Below are 19239 nucleotides of genomic sequence, written 5' to 3' on the forward strand. Positions count from 1 at the left end.
CAGATTCAATATGTTTATAGAGAATAGGTTCCCCCAGTAATAAGGACAAAGAAAACTTTATTGTTATATTATACATTTCTGTTTTGTGGGGAGAGGCTATTTGGATCTGGCCTGAAAGCATTTCAGCTCTTGTGTATCAAAAGACTTTGGGTATTGCCTGGGTATATGTTAATATTTACATATTTTCTTTCATTTGAAAAGTGAATTATGAGCATGTTTTTGAATGTGTATGTGTGTCACTGTTTTGCCTATATATGGGATACAATAAGACAGCATGCAACATTTTAAAATTTTGTGCACTAGAACATATTTATTATGTAATATATTTTTTGTTATTTCCCTAGTTTTAATGTGAATCCTGCAAATGCTGAAGACAACCAGAAAGCAATGGTAAGCAATATTTATTCCATTTCATATCAAATTTATTTTACTCCTTTTAAAAAGCCTTGATATTTTTAGATAACTGATACAATTTTTAAAAAGTTGGAAATATCTCATTGTATCATATGCATTAAAAATAAAAGAATGACCTTGTTGGCTTAAGACCAAGGTCACTCTAGTCCAGGGATATGCAATTTCCAGAAGCTGGGAAAGGCTCCATCCTCCACATGGGATCCTGGAGTGTCACCTCTCATTTTTATTTCCTAATCCGTTTCTATAATTTGAGGTGTCAGGTTTGTTTTCATTTCACTCCTAAAATGGCAGATAACAACCCCAAAGCCTGGGCGAAGTATTGCCACTGGCCATTTTGCATTTTTCAGGGGCCTTTTATGTAACAGTAGCTTGCTACTGAGGAGCCCAGAAACAGGGCCCACTCTGCCCTTTTTGCTTGTTCCCAGCACCTGGTGTTCAGAGATCTAATGCGTCTGAATAAATAGGCGCTGATTAGTTGCTCAATAGACTTATCTTCCAGAGTCTAATCCAGTAGTTCCCAAACTTTGGTTTTCCAAACGTTTTGAAATTCTTGACATTGGGCAGGGTTTCTGGGACTTGAAGGCCAAAAAAATTTAGAGGACCAAATTTGGGAATGACTAGTTTTTTAAAAAAAAAAAACATTTATGGTAGTATAGTAGTGATTTTCAAAGATGTAACCATGTTAGTCTGTTTCACTGTCAAAAGAGAGACCTTCTTACAGCTTAGAGACTACTAGATTTATTTTAGCATCACTTTTAGTGAGGTACCTACATTGCCTGAAATATTTCTCTTTCTGTTCAATGACTGCAATTGTTCAATTTAATTTTGGGAGCTGTAATTACAGTGGTGCCTCGGGTTACGAAATTAATTCGTTCCGCCATTCCTTTCGTAACCCGAAAATTTCGTAACCCGAAACACTTTTCCGTTAGCACTGGAAAGCCTATAGCTGCACTTTGCAGCATTTGAATTTCGCACCGAAATGAATTTCGTAACCCAAAAAATATTTCGTAACCCGAAACAGTTTTTGCCAATCCAACTTTTTCGTATCCCGGAAATTTCGTAACCCGATCATTTCGTATCCCGAGGCACCACTGTATAGAAAATCTCTAGTGAACCCTTACTAGAGTGTGTTCAAAGCATGCATGAGGGGGTATAAAGTAGCTCTTTTCTTAGCATGAGGAGGGTTTGTGTGTATTTTGGGAATGGTCTCCACAATGATGGTAGAATCTGATTGGCCCAAGATATGTTCACATATGTTCACATATAGAAGAACTCTATGAATGTATGTTGATAAGCACATGCGGCCACTTTTCATGCTTGCTGAACATGCAGATGGTGGGGTGGATGGCATGGCAGACATGGTTATGTGGGGCTTTATGATTCATCGCATTATTATTCATCTCTGGCCCTTGTATCAGAAGTGGAAAATGTGTGGTCCCACATCTGTGGGCCCCACTTCAGTGAGCCCCAAATCCCCTCCCAGTCTTCTGAAGCCTTCCCACCAAAATCTATTTCTAAAACCATATATCAGCACCCCCCCCCCCCCAGCCAATAATAATGGTAACACCCAAATCCTCTGGCACAGCCCACATATTGTGGCACTAGAGTAAAAATTGGCTGCTATGCAGTTGTCCTGCTGCCCTGACTTACATGGAGGTATAATAAACTCATCTTTTCAGTTCATTCATAGTTTAAAGAAAAGGTGTGGTACTGTCTTGCTATGGGGCTGAGCTAATGGGCCAGGGTAACATGCGCTGAGGCTGTGCTGTTCTAGGTCCAATGGTCACTCAGGTCGGTCCCTGGGTCAACCTGGGGATGACAGATGTTTACATACTCTTTGTCATAACAACCTGGAACCCACTACCAGCACAAAGTCCTTACCTTGCCACACCATTGGTACTGAGAAGCCCCCTATCACCACATCTGATATGAGAAACAGGGTGCCAGGTCAGGTGCCCCATTTCTGTATCAGATATGGCAACAGGAGGCTTCTCAGTACCAGCAGTGACGTGGCAAAGTAAGGAGCAAGGGGAGGAACATATATAACAGCCCGGGTTTGTTGCAGAATTTTCCAGGAAACTCCGTGGCAAACCAGGGGTCAAATTGATCAGGGGTAAAGGCTGTTTAGCACAGGATCGGGACCAATTCTAAGTCCCATGAATCTTATAAGGTGTTTTAGGTGGTTTTACCAAAGTAAGAGTGCTAAGATGATGAGTAAATATACTCCAGTTGGTAATACAAAAAGCAAATGAACTCTCACGAAGACTGAAACTACTTTCAAATGCTGGATCTATTTTCTTTTGGAATATTCATCTGATGCCTCTCCAAGGACAGACGAATAACCTTTGTGATGAGAACTTTAAAAACATTCCTTTCCAAATCCTCATTCAATTAGAAATATGGTGGTGTTGGAGCCTGTTCTATAATAATAGGCATTTAAATATATAACCATTCATTTTAAAATATATTTTTGCTCCAGATCTGTGCATAGGCTGCAGTCCTGCTGACAATTAACTTTTGAGTAAATCCTATTGCACTTAGTCATGCTACTTATGTGTAAACCCACATTATTCTTCCCACTGGCATAAAGATTTGACGAGTTTTACTGCAGGATTGCTCCCAAACTAATTGGAAAAGTGAGCAGGATTGTGTGTGTGTGTGTGTGTGTTTTTTTTTTACTTAATTCACAATTTTATTAATAAAGAAATTCAACAAATAGATTCAACCTCCACCCCCGCTTTCAGAAAATAATTAATATATTTGAAAATGCTTTGCCTGATTTAGGGTGTGTTCTGATGAAATTTAGTCATGACCTAAGTTCAGATCTGACATTTAGCTGTACATGTAGTACATTAAGTGTAATTGGTAATGCAGTCTAGTGCTATGTACATTTATTTGGAATCATCTGCTGTTGTGGCCAGTAGTGTCCATTCCCAGTAAATGTGTATTTACTGTTCCTTCTTTGATCATGTCTTTCACTAGTTTCTGAAGTTTGTTTGATATACATTTAATTGGCCCCTATGAATTTTAAAATTAAATAATATCCAGAATTATATAACATTTGGTAGTAAAAGTTAGGCTAGATTTTAAATGTACTCATTTGTTGTAGAAATTAAAATTGATAAAATAATCAATTTTTGCCTTTATTTTCCTCTTGGAATAAACTGTCCTGTTGTATTTAATTGGAACAAACTGTCCTGTTATGTTACTGTAGTTGGAAATTTGAAGTTCATTTAATCTAAAATACAACTGTAGTGTCAAAGGCATTAATTTTATATAGTAAACTTGAAATAAAACAATTGTACAAATTGGAATGTTACTGGATTATCTATAAGTAGTGAAGTAATTTAAATTATGTACCTCCAATAAATTATTTCTTTTATTCCCTTGGAAGTAGTGTTTGGTAATTAAGTTTACATGCCTTATGCTCTGGTAGTGCCAACACCTGTCTCTGAATGAACAGTGCTTAAGGAGGAGCAGTAGCCAGTTTGAAAGAGCAGCAAGAACTCTTTAAAGCCTAATTAAGAACGGAAAAGGAGATAAAGGACGAACAAGAGATGTGAAAGTGGCTTGGATGGTATTCTCAAAGCAAAGATCCTCATTAGAACAATAAACAGATGATCAAAGAATGCCAGGTTGCCATTTATCTTTCCCTTCATCCCGTAGTTGTGACTATCAGTTTGTACAGTACCCAAATAATACTTAGTTTAAAGATTTTCTGTATATGCTTACATAAAGTTACCTTTTTTGTTGCTCATTCCTGGGGTATTATAGTCATAAGAAAGTTGAAGTACAATATTTGTTTTAAACTTAGATTTGTCTACAGTTGTTGGGACAAATCCTTCCAATTATTTTAAGCACTAAAAGCAGACTATTTTCAATAGACTGCAACATTTACTTAAACATGGCCATTTTACTTGAAATTATGCATATGGTTTGATTATAAATTAACATCTTAAAAATCTATATCACTGAACCAACCAGAGTATAATATATAATTAAAATGTTGTAACTTCTGCAAGCTAATCTTGAATAGGCTGAAAAATATGACAAGTTCTTTTACTTCTCAAATACAGAATTATTATTATTATTGTTATTGTTATTATTATTATTATTTGCAGAGCTTGTGTATATATGAAAACACATCATTTTTAGTTATCAGAATGGTTTCTTCTGTAATGCAAGGGGAAATTAATTATATCTGAATGAACAGAAAATTGAATTGGTTCTGAATTCTATTTCTATATACAGAAATCTATCGTATTATAAATTATTCCTAATCAGATACATCTGTGAACAGGTATGGGCATTTTTAGTGGAGGTAATTGATAAAAAGAGGTTAACTGAAAAATAAACTAGATAAAAATATTTCAGCTTACAATTAGTTTAAAGAGCTCAAAAAATTAAACAGTTGATTGACTTGCACCATTTATTCTGGCTTGCTAGCTCACCCTTTCTAATTAGCCTTATTCCAAATTTGCCACCTGCATATTTTAATGATGTGATAGGTGCCAAAGTATAGACAGAGATAGCTGAAGTGAAAGGGAGTGAAGCTGAATCACTGCATATTTGATGTGGTATGCTTCTGAAATTATCAGTGTTTATCTTCCTTAATGATAGGCTTCAGATGTAAACAGAAAGCATCAGTATGCCACCTAACCCCAGTTTAAAGTTTGACTTACAGGCTGGATGATAAGTAGACAAATATTTCATATCTTAACTGCCTCAAGATCCAAGGTTTTTTTGCGGGGCTGTTGTTTTATTTTTAATGGGTCTTCTGGCATAGGCTGTTTCCCTGTTTCTGCCAGTGCCTCAGTTTGAGGATTGTTGTTTGGGAGGTTTGGCCATGGGAGATGGGGCTTGATTTGGTTCTTGCTACATTAGAGCAAACTGATTGTTATTCACACATAACAAAAATGTCTACCATTTTATACATATTTTTACTTATTTTATTTATTTTCATTCTAAACTTTTTTCCAGTCTCATTATTTATTTATTTATTTATTTATTTAAATCCTGGCTGAAACCCTATGTGTATTTATCTAGGGGAAAATTCTCTTGAGCCTGGTGGGACTTACGTTTAAGTAGGCACATATAGGATCGTACTGTGCATCAGTTAAATTCACCTATCACTGCTCAGTGATCCCTCAAAGGATATTTTCCCCCTCTTTTTGAACTGGCTTAAAATTCTGTATGCAATATCAGCAGCCCCAGAAGTCAGTCTTTATTACCATCTAAGTGGTGCATTACAAATACAGCATATTTTTTACTGTGCTTAAACTCTAGATGTTGCAGTGCACATTAGGCCGTCTGGAAAAAAAACATAAGCATCCTGATCCATAGACTATTTAGTCCCATTGAAATCTGCTTAAATCCAAGTGCTCTGATTTTTGTATCACAGCCACGGGAGGACTAGAATGGGTAATTAGACAAACAAGGCTTTAGAAGCTACATAAATCCTTGGCTGCATTCCTAAAGGTTAAATTGTGAAAGAGAAGGAGTTCAAACAGTAGTTTTTGGATATGCCTTGGTTATACAATTCCACTCTCCACATTCCCATGGTAGACAAAGCTTGGCATTTAAAGTGGTAGAGATGAGCTATCAAAATAATGCAGAAATAAAAATGTGGATTCTCATTCTTTCTCTTTCCCTTTCCCCTCCAGGAATATGCTTAGGGCAGGGGGAGAGGGGGTCAGATTTAAAAAGATTGAAAAAGAGAGAGACTGGTTTGGGATTGGGGTTTGGGCCAGAACAGCCTGCAATCTTTTCAAATTGCACAAGGATTTTTCAGATTGTCAGTTGTTCATTCATTATTCTGTAGCCATAATACTTGGGATGGAACTAGTAATTCCAGAAAATGCTTATAAAACTAATGTCCAGTTTTGTTTTCCAGTCACTTGATGAGTCTGGTTATTTTTATTTTTAATGTCATACAGTTTTTGTTATTATTTTTACAAGTATGACAATTTCAAAAGCTTGCTAGTGTATATTCATTCAGTGACTTGCAAAATAAAACCACTTGGATGTGTGAAATGGGCATCATAGAACAGTCCAACAGAGCTTCGATATTGCCAGATTTCACCTCAAATATAATACTTATCAGAAGAACCAGTTCACTCCTACATCTGCAGGTTATTGAATGATATGAATGAGTGGTATGTGCTTATATGAATTAGCCCCAACATGCTATTTAAATATAGAAGCAGACAAATCTCAAAATAGAACCTAAATTCATTTAAAAAAAAGAGTGTAGAAGAATTATCTCACTCTTGGGAAGCAACCAAGAAATGTTTTTGAACCACATCTATTATCCATTTTAATCGTTTTGGATTCTTTTCAAATATAGACTGGCTCCCTTGCAGCATCTTCTGCCAGGAAAGTGGGAAGTATTCCAGAGAAATGTTCACTTAATAACACTGCACTGTGTGTCCCAGATGGAGGCCTGTTTCCTTAGATCTCAATTACAATCTGCTCCTGCTTTTGCAGCAGACCAACAGTGAGAGCTTGAAAAGTTGGTGTACTGTAAATTCCTCAGTATTTATATTTTGTTGCAACTTCTCTTTTCTTTCTTACTGAAGTTATGCCAGAATTAATCAGCAAAATCATCCTTATCGTTGCAGTATTCTCCTGTGACCATGACTGCTTTATGAATTTATTACCTTACTATGTTTTTATCCCACCTTTCAGACAATTATTGTCTCCCAAAGGGTTATACAGCAAAGAGAGCCCCTTAACATCAGGCATACAATCTAAAAAACAGACAGAACACAGGAGGTGAAAAGAAAAGGAAGAGGAGAGAGGTTAATTCTTGAGTGTCAGAATGAAGTGGTGAGCTATAAGTGAGTATTTATATCTAGCTTAGCTCACATTGATTTCACTTGCTGATGCTTTTGTTTGAGTAGCAATTTGTGGCTCTCATTAGGCCACAGAGCCCTTTCACCTTAATTTCAATTATAGTCAGTTGGTTCTTGGTGGCTCTGAGGGCAGAAGCCAAAGTTCTTTCTGCTCTCTAATACTAGACAATTCTGTCTTGCATTATGAGCCAATTGGTCCATGTATAATAGAAATATCTTTGTTTATAGTTGACTTTGTTAAATAGTAAAGTTGTTTTTAGAAAAAGGAAAGATCTTTACCAGTGGTTCAACCAAGTTTTCATGTGGCTTAAACAACTGATGTTTAGTCCAAGGCTGTCTGCTTAACACAGTCCAGTCTGTTTAAACCATGTATGTTTGTACTGGGTAAACACTTGGAAGTACCTTACATGCTAGTGCTAGTTACAAGGACTACACATAGCTTGTATGGAAAATCTTCATGCATTGGGAGTGCCACATAGGGAGCAGTTCTCAAATGTTACGATTACTACTCTAGAAAAGCATTTTCAATATTGGGAAAATATTTCTAGTAATGGAGCTGTATTGTAAAGAGCCAGTAGAACTACATTCTGATGCTTGTTTAGTATTCCTTTGTATCAGTAAGAGATAAGAACTGGGAATTTTGCTAAAGCTGCTCACTAGTTCATAAAGTTTGTGAACCATTTGAATGTTGCCCTTGAGCCCTATGAGCATAATAGTTGGAGGAGCAATGCCTGATGCATTTCTGTCTGATGTCCTATGACTGGGATGGGGATGGGACCAGGAAGTAGGTTACACAAATAATCATAACTTTAAGCCAGCAATGACTCTTCAGCACAATCAGAACACATTTCCAATGTGTATACAGACATTTAACTAAATGACTCATGTAGGTACAAAATATCTGAAACAGATAAACAACTTGTCCAAGGTCAGTACCACAAGTATTTTCCCTTTTGTACCTCTTTATTTCTATATGATGTTACAATTATGACCTGTTGATGTGGAGTAAAAAAATTGATATTTTAGGTTTCTGATTCATACTTGGTTTTCTTGGTACTGTACCATTAATGGTCTATAACTTTTTATATATATTTTCTAGGAAGGAAATCCTTTTGATGCAGCCTCAGGATACCGTAATCTTACATATGAAGAAATCTTACAGGAATTAGTGAAACACAAAGAACAACTTAAGAAGAAGGACACTCATATTCGTGAACTTGAAGACTATATTGACAATCTTCTTGTACGAGTAATGGAAGAAACACCCAGTATTCTCCGAGTGCCATATGAACCTTCTCGAAGAGCTGGCAAATTTGCAAAAAGCTAAAGTAATGTCAATATTCCATGTTGTTTCTTTCGTTAGAGCAACTATTGCAGCGTTTCGACACAATTTCTCTTTTTCTCTCTTTCCTTCTTGAAAATTTTACTCCAGATATCAATTGGTATTACCAGAACTGCCAATCTGTACATGAACTGTATAAAAGTAAAATATTAGTTCCAGTTGCTTTGAAACACTCCCTATAACTTAAACATTTACGTGCAAATGTGTTCTGATTTTTTTTAAAAAAAAATATTGTAGTTACTTTGTACACTATAGAGCTACAGTCCCATACTCTTACTTGAATATTTATTTTGTACTTCAGTCAATCTCTTTGATGTTATGGCATGCTGTCAGAGTGGATGCGCACAAGCAGGATGTGTTTTGCAGTTATGAACATGAAGGAAAATGGGATAATGTAGGATTTTATTGTTGAGATTCCATAACTAGGAATCACCAATAGATACATATTAAGTGGAAGCATCATATGATATTCTTACATAAAGATGTTGGCAGTATTGGTTCTAGAATGGAGTGTGTTTGAACAGTTACCTTTATGCTCTTTAAGAAATGCGGGTTTTTGAACTGGTATCCATTGTTACGGATATGAAAGTATCTGGATATACTGTATAGGGTTATAGCATACTACTTGCTTAAGCATAGAAGTATACTTTAAGTAAACAGAAGAAAATGATGAGTTAATACCTCATTTACCTAAAGTCTATATAAATTAGGAGATGATGAGGCAGAAGGAGACATAATATTCTGAAGAATTAGCATGTCAGGCATATACATATTTCCTTGGCTTTTGCCAGTTTGAGTCAGGAAATGGAAATGTGAATGTGCTTTTACCTATCTAGATGATTGAGTGTTGTTGTTTTTAATTAAATTAGGGAGCTGTTGAGGGTTTTCAATCCTATATTCTGTGTCAAATTCAAATATTGTCATTCATTTGAGAGTGGCAGATATAATTGATTATGCATGACTGTAATGAGGTAATATTTGTGTATAGTGTTGTGCATCTATTTCAAAGTGGCAAAATGCAATGGAAAACACTGCCATAAAGAAAATATTGTTTACTATAAGAGTGATCAAAATGTTGTTTTAATTTGTTTTATGTAAGACTATAAGCAGGATGTTTGGTGCAAAGTAGGTTTCAACATGCTAGATGGGGTGCTAAACAGGGCTTTTTACTTTAGAATGGGCAGGTTCAGATTTTCATACATTTGTCTCCTATTTAATGGCCATTTTTTTCCAAGCTTGCACATTGAAACTTTTCTGAAGAGTAAAACTGAACAGTTGGCTCCAGTCCCCAATCGGCCTGGTACCTCAGCAACCAGACAATGCAGTCCCAAACCCGGCCACTGGTGCAGTCCTAGGTGCAGTACAGACCAACTAAAAGGGCTGGAGGGGTGGAGTGTGGACATGGCGGCCACCCGCCACATGTCTCGACTCCACCCCCAAGCCACCGTCCTGCCGACCAGCCAGTGGGCAGCCATTATACACTGCATGCCAAAAGGAGTGCCAAAAAGTGCCACTGCCATGGCAAGGGTGGCTTTTTTCCATTCCTAAAAGTAGCAGCATTTTGCCCCTTTTGGGGAGGCAGAAAAACACCGGACTGGGGCCACAGCGTGTGGTTGCCGCAGTCGCAATCCAGCGAGCAAAGGGGCAGCACAGAGCCGCTCCTTCAGAGCGTTCTCTTTTGCCCCTTAGGTGGGCCTCAAACAAGGAGCAGCCTTTTGCCTCTTCTTTTGTGGTTGGCTTTGGGCTGCCTTAGGTGACCCCCAGAGCAGTGTCTGTCCAATCCAGAGTTGTGCGTTGTCTGCACGCTACACCCCAACACGGCCTGAAGCCAGTGCTTTCTGCCCATCTGTTTTAGGCCAATTTCCCCCTTTTCTTCCAGTTATAAGGGTATTAAATAATTTTTTTTAATATGCCAAGAACATTGTTCTTAATTAAAATTCTTATAATTATAATACAATAGGGCAGAACTGTTTTTAAACAATAGTGGGGCAGGAATGACCATATTCTTAAAAACCCTCAGCCATATTATACAGGATAATAGGCCATATGTCGAGATGCATTTTGTTTCATTGGGTTTCCATCAATTTTCTCTGTAGTTTGGTGGACCCTATTACATGAATAAATGTTAGTAATTTAAGAACTGGTACTGTGTCTCAGAACACGAAGGACTGCCCCTCACACAGACACCCACACACACATACTTCAAGTCGCCATGCTTTCATTGTATTCCGTCATATCTGAGTGCCAAATGATAACAGTCTAATCTATTTGACTGAATAGCTTACAGTCAACGCTATTCCTTTTGTTTTAAGGTTAACTACTGCATTTGAAGTAGATGTTTACCTTCATAGTTTATACAAAAATGTGTTTTTGAAAAGTATTGCCTGTATAAAACTTTCAGATGTTTCATAGTACCACAGTTAATGACTTCCACACATGATATTGGAAACTACTGGGCCATTGATGTTTAATTTGAACTTCCATTGTATACGAGTTCATCGTTCATCTTCAACGAATGTTCCTCAAGTACAACAGAAGAGCATAAACCACAGAATTCTAAGCTCATATTGTTATGAACTTTTAATATCTACCACTTTTTGAATTACGTCTTTTAGAATCTTAATGTGAAAGATCAAAATGCTTGGCTGTAAAACTTTTGACATATGCCACAGAGTTAATAAGAACTTTAGCTGAGCATTTTATAAAGCACTTTCATGTGCTTTCTGGTCCTATGTTCTATTTGATCTGCAAGTGAATTTAAGCACTCTTTCATTTCCAGTATTTAAATGCAAAGAAGAAAATAGGTATGTCAGAAAAGGTATCATAACTAAAATAGGCATAATGCAATGTTTACAAATAACAAAAAGCTTCATAATTTGGGTATAAAAGTGATTGCTCAAAATAAATTCTCTATATTCTCTGATCAGTGTCTTAAAATACTTCTTGACATAGTATAGTACAGAATCACTGATAGCAAGGTAGTTGTGTCTGTAGTTCCTTAGTGGTGAGATGACATTCCAGGATTAGTATATCTTCAGATTCTGTGATTCTTTTGAAACCTTACACAATATTCATTGTTTTCTCTCCAAGAATATTCTGTAATTAGCCTGCTACATTGTTTTGGCTATGAAAATTTAGGTGCTTCAGAGCCATTCTCCCAATCCATGTATTCCTCATTTCTTAGGTGGACATTATGGGGAATGTACATACATCACACATTTTTGTCTATCTTACTTGTTGGAAAAGTAGCATGAAGGATTTATTGGCAGTCATAGTTACTCTGTTTCGTTTGGAAAAAACACCAGCAAACATGAAAAAAATGGGTAATACTTTGTATAAAACATGCAAAATTCATTTCTAGTAAAAGATGTGTGGCCTCAGTCCTGTTGGCTAGTTCCAAATAGAGTAGACCCGAATCATATATTGAATGGTAAGTCAACATTCAGGTAAATGCCATTGATTCAGTGGGTCTAGATTATCATAAGAATGCTTAATACTGTGTTCATTTTTGCTGCTGAATTTAAAAAGTATTATGTTGAATTTGATTATCACTTATGAAATAATGTAGCATGATCCATAAATTATACTTAACTATCCATAGATTTTACCTAACTTGTCTACTGTGGGTGATTCTAAATCAAGTATTAGTTATATTATCCCAGCTATGAAAATATTTTCTTGTATTTGTAGGTGTTATCAATAAGATCATATGTTCAATTAAGCATTTTAATGATGAGTTGTATTCCACCTCAAACTCTTAGCTTGATTAGATTCTTAGAAGAGTGAATGCATATGTCTTAAAATATATGTTTGGCTGTACTGAAATTAAATTTACAACTATCTTTTAGAAATGTAATGTAAACAAAGGCTCTCTCTATAGGCTGAACTCTTTTTCTCCCCCAAACAGTTGTAGAAGTAAATGAAAAGGTACGTACATTTTGAAGTATGTTGATCTGTTTCAAATCTTTGCTCTCAAAGCAAATGAAGAAGGATCACAGCACTGCCAGATCAAACGGTCTGTTGTAAGTTCTGCTACAAAAATTAAAATCTAAATGTTCTAAGGACTGAACATAAGGAAGTTGTGCAGTAGCATGGGTTGCACTCCTAAATTCCCTTTTATACATCCCCAATGATTCTAAAGTAAATTTGCTGGCAGTATTTAGTATGCAACAGCTATAGCACTTTAATTCATTGACTTTTTTGTAAGGTTTTCTGATGAATTTATGTTTAGTGAGGTACCTGTGCCTGAATTGTTATTGGCCCTCATTTAATCTTTCAGATTTTTGTCTGTATATACTATATAGATGGTTCCAGATCATGTATATTTGTTATGATAAAAATGCTATGGATTATAGTGTTGTATACTATGTCTTGGACAAAAGAGGGTCCATTTGTTTTTGTTCAATGACTCATTTGTACTTTTTTTAAAGAAAAAAATTGAAAGTCACAACTTGTGACACTTGTCTGTGTAGAATGATTAAATGCATGAATAATCAGTTGTAGGCTTAAACACTTTTTATTTGATCAAAAATTGTAATCTTAATTTTAGATTTTCCCCCCAATAATTGTTGCATGCCAAGCACAAATAAATTGCCACTGTGTATTTCAACCATGTGGTTTTTATTTCTAATATTTTTAGAAAGACAGCAAGATTTTAAACATTATGTCAGAGTTTCTTATATATGTTGATTGTACTGTTAAAAAATATATATATGGTCATTTGCAATAGCCACCGTCATATTACTGGGTGGTATAACCAATCCAGGATCTTTAGATATAACATATGCACTTGTCTTCTCTGCTGTAAGCTGGCAAAAATGTTCATAGGCAGTAATTTTGTAAGAAATATGCTGATGGTGAAGAGAATAGTAACTGATTATGTGAATCCTTTAAAACAAGAGTAAGAAAAAAGGGGAGGGAGGAGGAATTTGGCAGCACCTTTCAAATTAACTTATGTATTTTAGCATGGACTTTAATTGGTTTTTAATCCATTTCTTCAGAAGCACTGACGGGACTAATATCAAACCACAGTTATATTAGCAGTATATATTGTATTTTTTTAAAAGGTTGTACGCCACTTTGATTGTGGTAACAAAAAGCGGGATATAAATTAAAGTTTTATTAAAGTTTATATTAGCATATACATGAAACCACTGGGAGAGGTTGTCTGGAGTTTTAAGGTGCGGTGTCATTAATATGCAGATGACACTCAACTCTACTACTCCTTCCCACTTCAATCCAAGGAGGCTGTCCTAGTCCTAAACCCATGTCTGTCTTCAGTAATGGACTGGATAAGGGCAAACAAGTTGACACTCAATCCAGATAAGACAGAGGTGTTCCTGGTCAGTCGGAAGGGAGATATGGGAATAGGGATCCAGCCTGTGTTAGATAGGGTCACACTCCTCCTGAAGACGCAGGTTCGCAGTTTGGAGGTACTCTTGGACTCAGCTTTGAACCTGGAGGCCCAGGTCTCTCCTGTGACCAGAAGTGCTTCCGCACATTTAAAACTTGTGCTCCAGCTGTGCCTGTTCCTTTAGAAGCCAGATCTGGCCACAGTGGTACATGCCTTGGTTACATGCCATTTGGACTATTGTAATGGGCTCTACATGGGGCTGCCTTTGAAAAGTGTTCAAAGACCTGCTGCCAGGCATATTAACAGGGGCATATTACAAAGACCATACAATGTCCCTGAAACAACTTCATTAGCTGCCAGTTTGTTTCCGGGCACAATTCAAGGTACTGGTTATTACCTATAAAGCCCTACATGGCTCAGGTCCACACTATTTGGCAGACCAGTTCTCCTCGTATGAACTGGCTTGGTCTCTGAGATCCTCTAGACAGGCCCTGCTCTCCATCCCAACACTATCACAAACATGGTTGGTGGGGACACGAGAGAGGGCCTTCTAGGTGGCTGCCCATAGATTCTGGAACTCCCTGCCCAGGGAGATCAGAATTGCTCCCTCCTTGATGGCCTTCCGCCGGCAGGTGAAGACCTACCTGTTCTCACAGGCATTTAAGGAATTGCTATAAAGACAGGCTGGGATATTGGATCATTTTTAACAAATGATAATATATATATATATTTAAAATATGTTTTATTATTTTAATAACTATCTGTTTTAATACCGTAATAATTTTATTCCTTTTAATGTACTTTTTAAAATGTTTTCAATTGTTCTGTTTTTAATGCTGTGAAGCTGCTCTGAGTCCCAGTCCTGGGAAAAGGGTGGGATACAAATAAATAGAATGAATGAATAAATAAATAAATATCAAGAAGAGTGAACACAAAAAAATGCCTATATTTGTACATACAAAAATGTATTGGGAGAGTTTTTAAGTGTCCACTCAAGATAACAAAAATGTATACAAGTGCCCACTCTAGATAACAAAAATATATACAAGTTTTCATGCATGTTTAAAAGGGGGGTTTTGCTGCATTCTCAAATTGGTACAAATAGAGGTCAAAACTAAAATTCGTACATTTACTCATCCTTAATCAGTGGGACAGTTGCCCAACATCCATTTGGTAGCTCCAGCTTTAGTAAATCCTTTAACCAACTGTTGTACATTAGGGTAGTACATACATAAACCCCATTCATTCAGTGGATGTACTCTAGTTGGGAATAACATTTGGATTTAAACATCTTACATCTTGCTGTTACTTTCTATGTCCTTCTCAGGTTTATGCTTGTTCCAGTAGTTCAAGCTGTCTGATTCCTCCCCCCTCCCAAATCTGTTCGAAACATTAATAATACTCATGGGATATTTTTGAAAGTAGTTTTCTATAGGTACAAGTAGAATGGCAGACTCCATTTGGATATATGGCTGCATCCCCATCAAACTTCCCCTTTTCTTAATCTCTATGGTTCCATTTTTATTTTCTCTATAACTTTTGCTTTCTCTCTTAGCTTATTCAGTGTTAGTTTAATCCCTAAAGCCTCCCTCTTAACCCTCCAAATTAAGTTTCAGCTTTCCTCCTTTTCCTGATTTCTGATTTTTTTTCCTTCGTCTTATTTGCTTTTCCAATCTACTAAAAGAACAGAAGGAGCAAGTCTAGCACTGTAGAAATACTCACCAAGGAGCTCCTAATTTTCTTCCATGCTCGAATGGCTTTGAAACTACCAGACATTTAAGAGATGCCATTTGATCATTTGAGAAGAAGGCATGCCCCTTTGAGTACCTTCTAGTTCTTGTCTGGCTCTGTAAAGACCAGTAGTTACTGATGTTATGGAAGTTGGTTTTGAAACCATTTTCTGGGCACACATGCTCACCTCTGTATGCTTAAGCATTGTTTTGCTAAGTGTATGTATGTTGTGGAGAGGAATCTGCCCTGGACTACAGTCGGCCCTTCTTATATACAGATTTTTTATACACGGATTCAAGCATCCAAGGTTTGAAAATGTACAAAGAAAAGGATACATTTCAAATATCAAACCTTGATTTTCCATTTTTATAAGGGACACCATTTTTCTATGTCATTATATTTGATGGAACTTGAGCATCCATGGATTTTGTTATCCATGGAGGATCTTGGAACCAAACCCCAGCGTATAACAAGGGTCCACTGTACTATGATTTCATGCAACAACAGCAGCAAATGTTTAAAAGTTTAGCAGATGGGTTAGCAACCAAGGGCTGGCTGTCAGACATATGTCAAGGCAAATGGATTGCTTCAGCCTGCTGTCACCTCCCATTTTCTATGTCTCTGAGACACTTCTCTAAATCTTTAGGGATTAAACTAACCAATATCAGCAGGGAATGTCTTAAGAAATCTGATGTCACAGGCTGACTGTGGCAGACCAGATTGCTTCTATTGTTGCCCCACGTAGGTGCCTGTCGCATGGTGCCAATAGCTTTAACAAGGAAAAACACTGCAATGTGTCATGTCACCTCCTCCTCTAAATGATTCATGCAGGCCTTGTTAAGGTGATGTGGGCCTCATTCTCAGATATCTGCAGTTTCTATTAGGAATTCCTTGAAAATTGACTCCCCAGGACACCTTTAGAGGTAACTTCAAAGGGTCTCATTAATGAATATCATGCCATTTATACAAGAACCCCTAACAATAGCATTAGAAAAAGCTATGTTCTCCTTGTACTGTGGTGAAGTCAATGTATTAGTTCTATAGCAAGGCAGAAAATACAAAACAGAAAACTACTTTAGCTGGATGTGAATTGGTTATCAGTAGTTCAGCCATTTTACTACTAAAAAAGCATGGTAATCCAATATATAATTGTAGAGGATTAATCTAGCAAACAATTGCTTTCACCTGCAGTGCATACATATTGGGGGAGGCACTTCCCAAAGTAGTCTGTGGACAAAATTTTGCACTATTTTATACTTAAACCATCTGAAATACTGCTTTATTTGTTAGAGTTTTGTTGTTCCAATATGGAGTGCATAAAATGATATAAAATAACCCTTTCACAATAGAAACATGGTGATTATTATATAACAATTTCAGCCACTATGGACTTGTTTTGAGGAAAAGTGGAATATAAAAAATAATTTTGGAAACCAGTTTGTTAAGGTTAATATAAGAAGAACAGTGCTGATGTAACAAAGATCTATCTGCACTTGCAAAATTAATTGGTTATTGTATCTTTCCTCATTGTTTATAGCAGTTCCAGGATCATGGTAACTAATCTGTATTGAGAAACATTCACGTGGAAAGAGTTAATACACACATATACACACACAGCCAAACACATGCTCTATGGCTGCTTCCCTGCCTTTAAAATAAAGTTCTGTTATTAAACTAGAATGTGTTCAGTAGCATGCTTTGTTTTGCTTTTCCCTTTGTAAAACTGATGGTCAATAGTAGTTCTGTGGAACACAACATGGGTCCGTTCACATTAACCACATCATCATTCCACTTTAACTGCTGTGGTAATATCCCATGGAATCCTGAAATACATACTTCCTTATCCATTTCTTCTACTCCTTCATAATATCTCCCTTGTATGCCAGAAATGTGATACAAGAAAAACTGAACTACCAAAAACAGTGAACAACCCCTATGCATTAAACAAACAAGGGACAGAGAAAGAGGCGGTGTGGCTACATATGCTATTGGAGCCCTTCATTTGGCATACATGTGAAAAGACCCTCTGTTATATATCAGTGTATTTGCTAAGAATTATTTTGTACAGGGGATGGGTCCAGATTGGCCATTTGTGGACAGCTGTCTTTCCCCCCATATCACATGAGGTAATGTGGTAAGGCTGGCATATGTGATCCCCCTCCAACTGAGGCCTTAGCAAATTATGGAGGGATATTGTTCTGAATATGGAAAAACATAATGCAGTGCGCCCGCGCCATACGCGGCCTTGAGCATATGCGCTTAAGCCGCCGCGCGTGCGCGGCGGAAGGGGCGGCGCATCCCATTCAATTGAATGGGCGCGTGCGCCCCGCGCCGCCGCGCACAAGCCCCATTGTTTCCAATGGGGCTCGAGCATAGGCGGAATTCACCTTACGCGGAGGGATCCGGAACGGATCCCCGCGTAAGGCGAGGACGCACTGTGGTTCCCAGTCAGAAAAGGGGTTAAGCAAGGCTGCATTCTATCACCCTATTTATTCAACGTTTATGTAGAAAATACCAAACATAGAACAGATTTAGACTCAGAGGATGATGTAAAAATTGAAGGAAGGAATATCAACCATCTATGATAGCCAGATGACACCATACTACTAGTAGAAAATGGCAAAGACTTGGAACAATTATGAAAGAAAATTAAAGAAGAAAGTACAAAGGCAGGCTTACTGTTGAGCATTGGGGGGAGGGGAATAATGACCACAAAGCATTTACACAAATTCAAGTTAGACAAAAAAGAAACTGAAATAGTTTAAGATTTCCCATACCTCGGATCAATCACTGATCACAACAAAGACTGCAGCCAAGAAATCAGAAGATCAGGACTTTGAAGGGCAGCTATGAAGGAACTAGACAGGATCCTAAAGTGCAAGGATAGACAATTGAACACGAAAGTTAGAGTTGTCCAAGCAATGGTATTTCCCATCACCATGTATGGATGTGAGAAATGGACAGCGAAGAAGGCTGATAAAAGGAGAATCTGCTCATTTAAAATGGGGTGCTGGAGAAGAGTGCTGAGGCAGGCAAAAAGACAAACAAATGGGTCTTTGATCAGGCTGGAACTCTCAACTGAAGCCAAGAATGGAAGCTATCATACTTTGGCGACATCATAAGAAGGCATGACTCATTAGAAAAGACTAGGAAAGGTGGAGGACAGTTAAAAAAAATTAGGAAGACTACATACTGGATGGATAGACACAATCAAGGAGGCCATGGCCCTGGACATGCAGGACTTGACCAGAGCAGTAGAAGATAGGGTGTCTTGGAGGTGTCTTTTTCAGGGACTTGCCATGAATTTGACTCGAGGGCAGTTAACAACAATTGTTCTGAACATCCCTTCAAGATAGGGTGATAAGCCTCACCACACATAGCATAGAGGAGAAACTGATAAGGGGATCTCCATTTTGGTGGCAGCTTATTATTATATATTTAATATTTAGTTCTACCTCTAGCCTCTGTTAAAATCTAAATATATAGCTAGACTGAAAGGAAACTAGAGTTATAACCCATCCGTGGGCTTTCACACAGCCCAAATA

The 19239-nt window shown here is 37.2% G+C and overlaps 1 protein-coding gene across 8 annotated transcripts in view; it reads left to right on the forward strand.

Moving 5' to 3' along the window:
- Positions 1-13219, forward strand: part of RAB11FIP2 (RAB11 family interacting protein 2) — a 44012-nt gene extending 30793 nt beyond the window's left edge. For 2 of the 8 annotated variants that reach the window (XR_006102854.1, XR_006102856.1), the window contains 2 exons: positions 345-390; positions 8368-8463. Coding sequence is in view for 2 of the 8 variants with exons in the window: in XM_042457295.1 (XP_042313229.1) it covers positions 345-390; positions 8368-8595 (274 nt within the window). In the remaining 6 variants the exon portion in view is untranslated. Of the gene's footprint in view, positions 1-344; positions 391-3850; positions 4050-7101; positions 7254-8367 lie in introns of those variants that run through there. The other 6 variants (XM_042457295.1, XM_042457296.1, XR_006102853.1 and 3 more) reach the window with 5 other exon arrangements.
- The last annotated feature ends 6020 nt before the right edge of the window (positions 13220-19239 follow it).

The sequence above is a fragment of the Sceloporus undulatus genome, chromosome 3 (assembly GCF_019175285.1).
Source record: "Sceloporus undulatus isolate JIND9_A2432 ecotype Alabama chromosome 3, SceUnd_v1.1, whole genome shotgun sequence".
In the NCBI taxonomy this organism is placed as follows: domain Eukaryota; kingdom Metazoa; phylum Chordata; class Lepidosauria; order Squamata; family Phrynosomatidae; genus Sceloporus; species Sceloporus undulatus.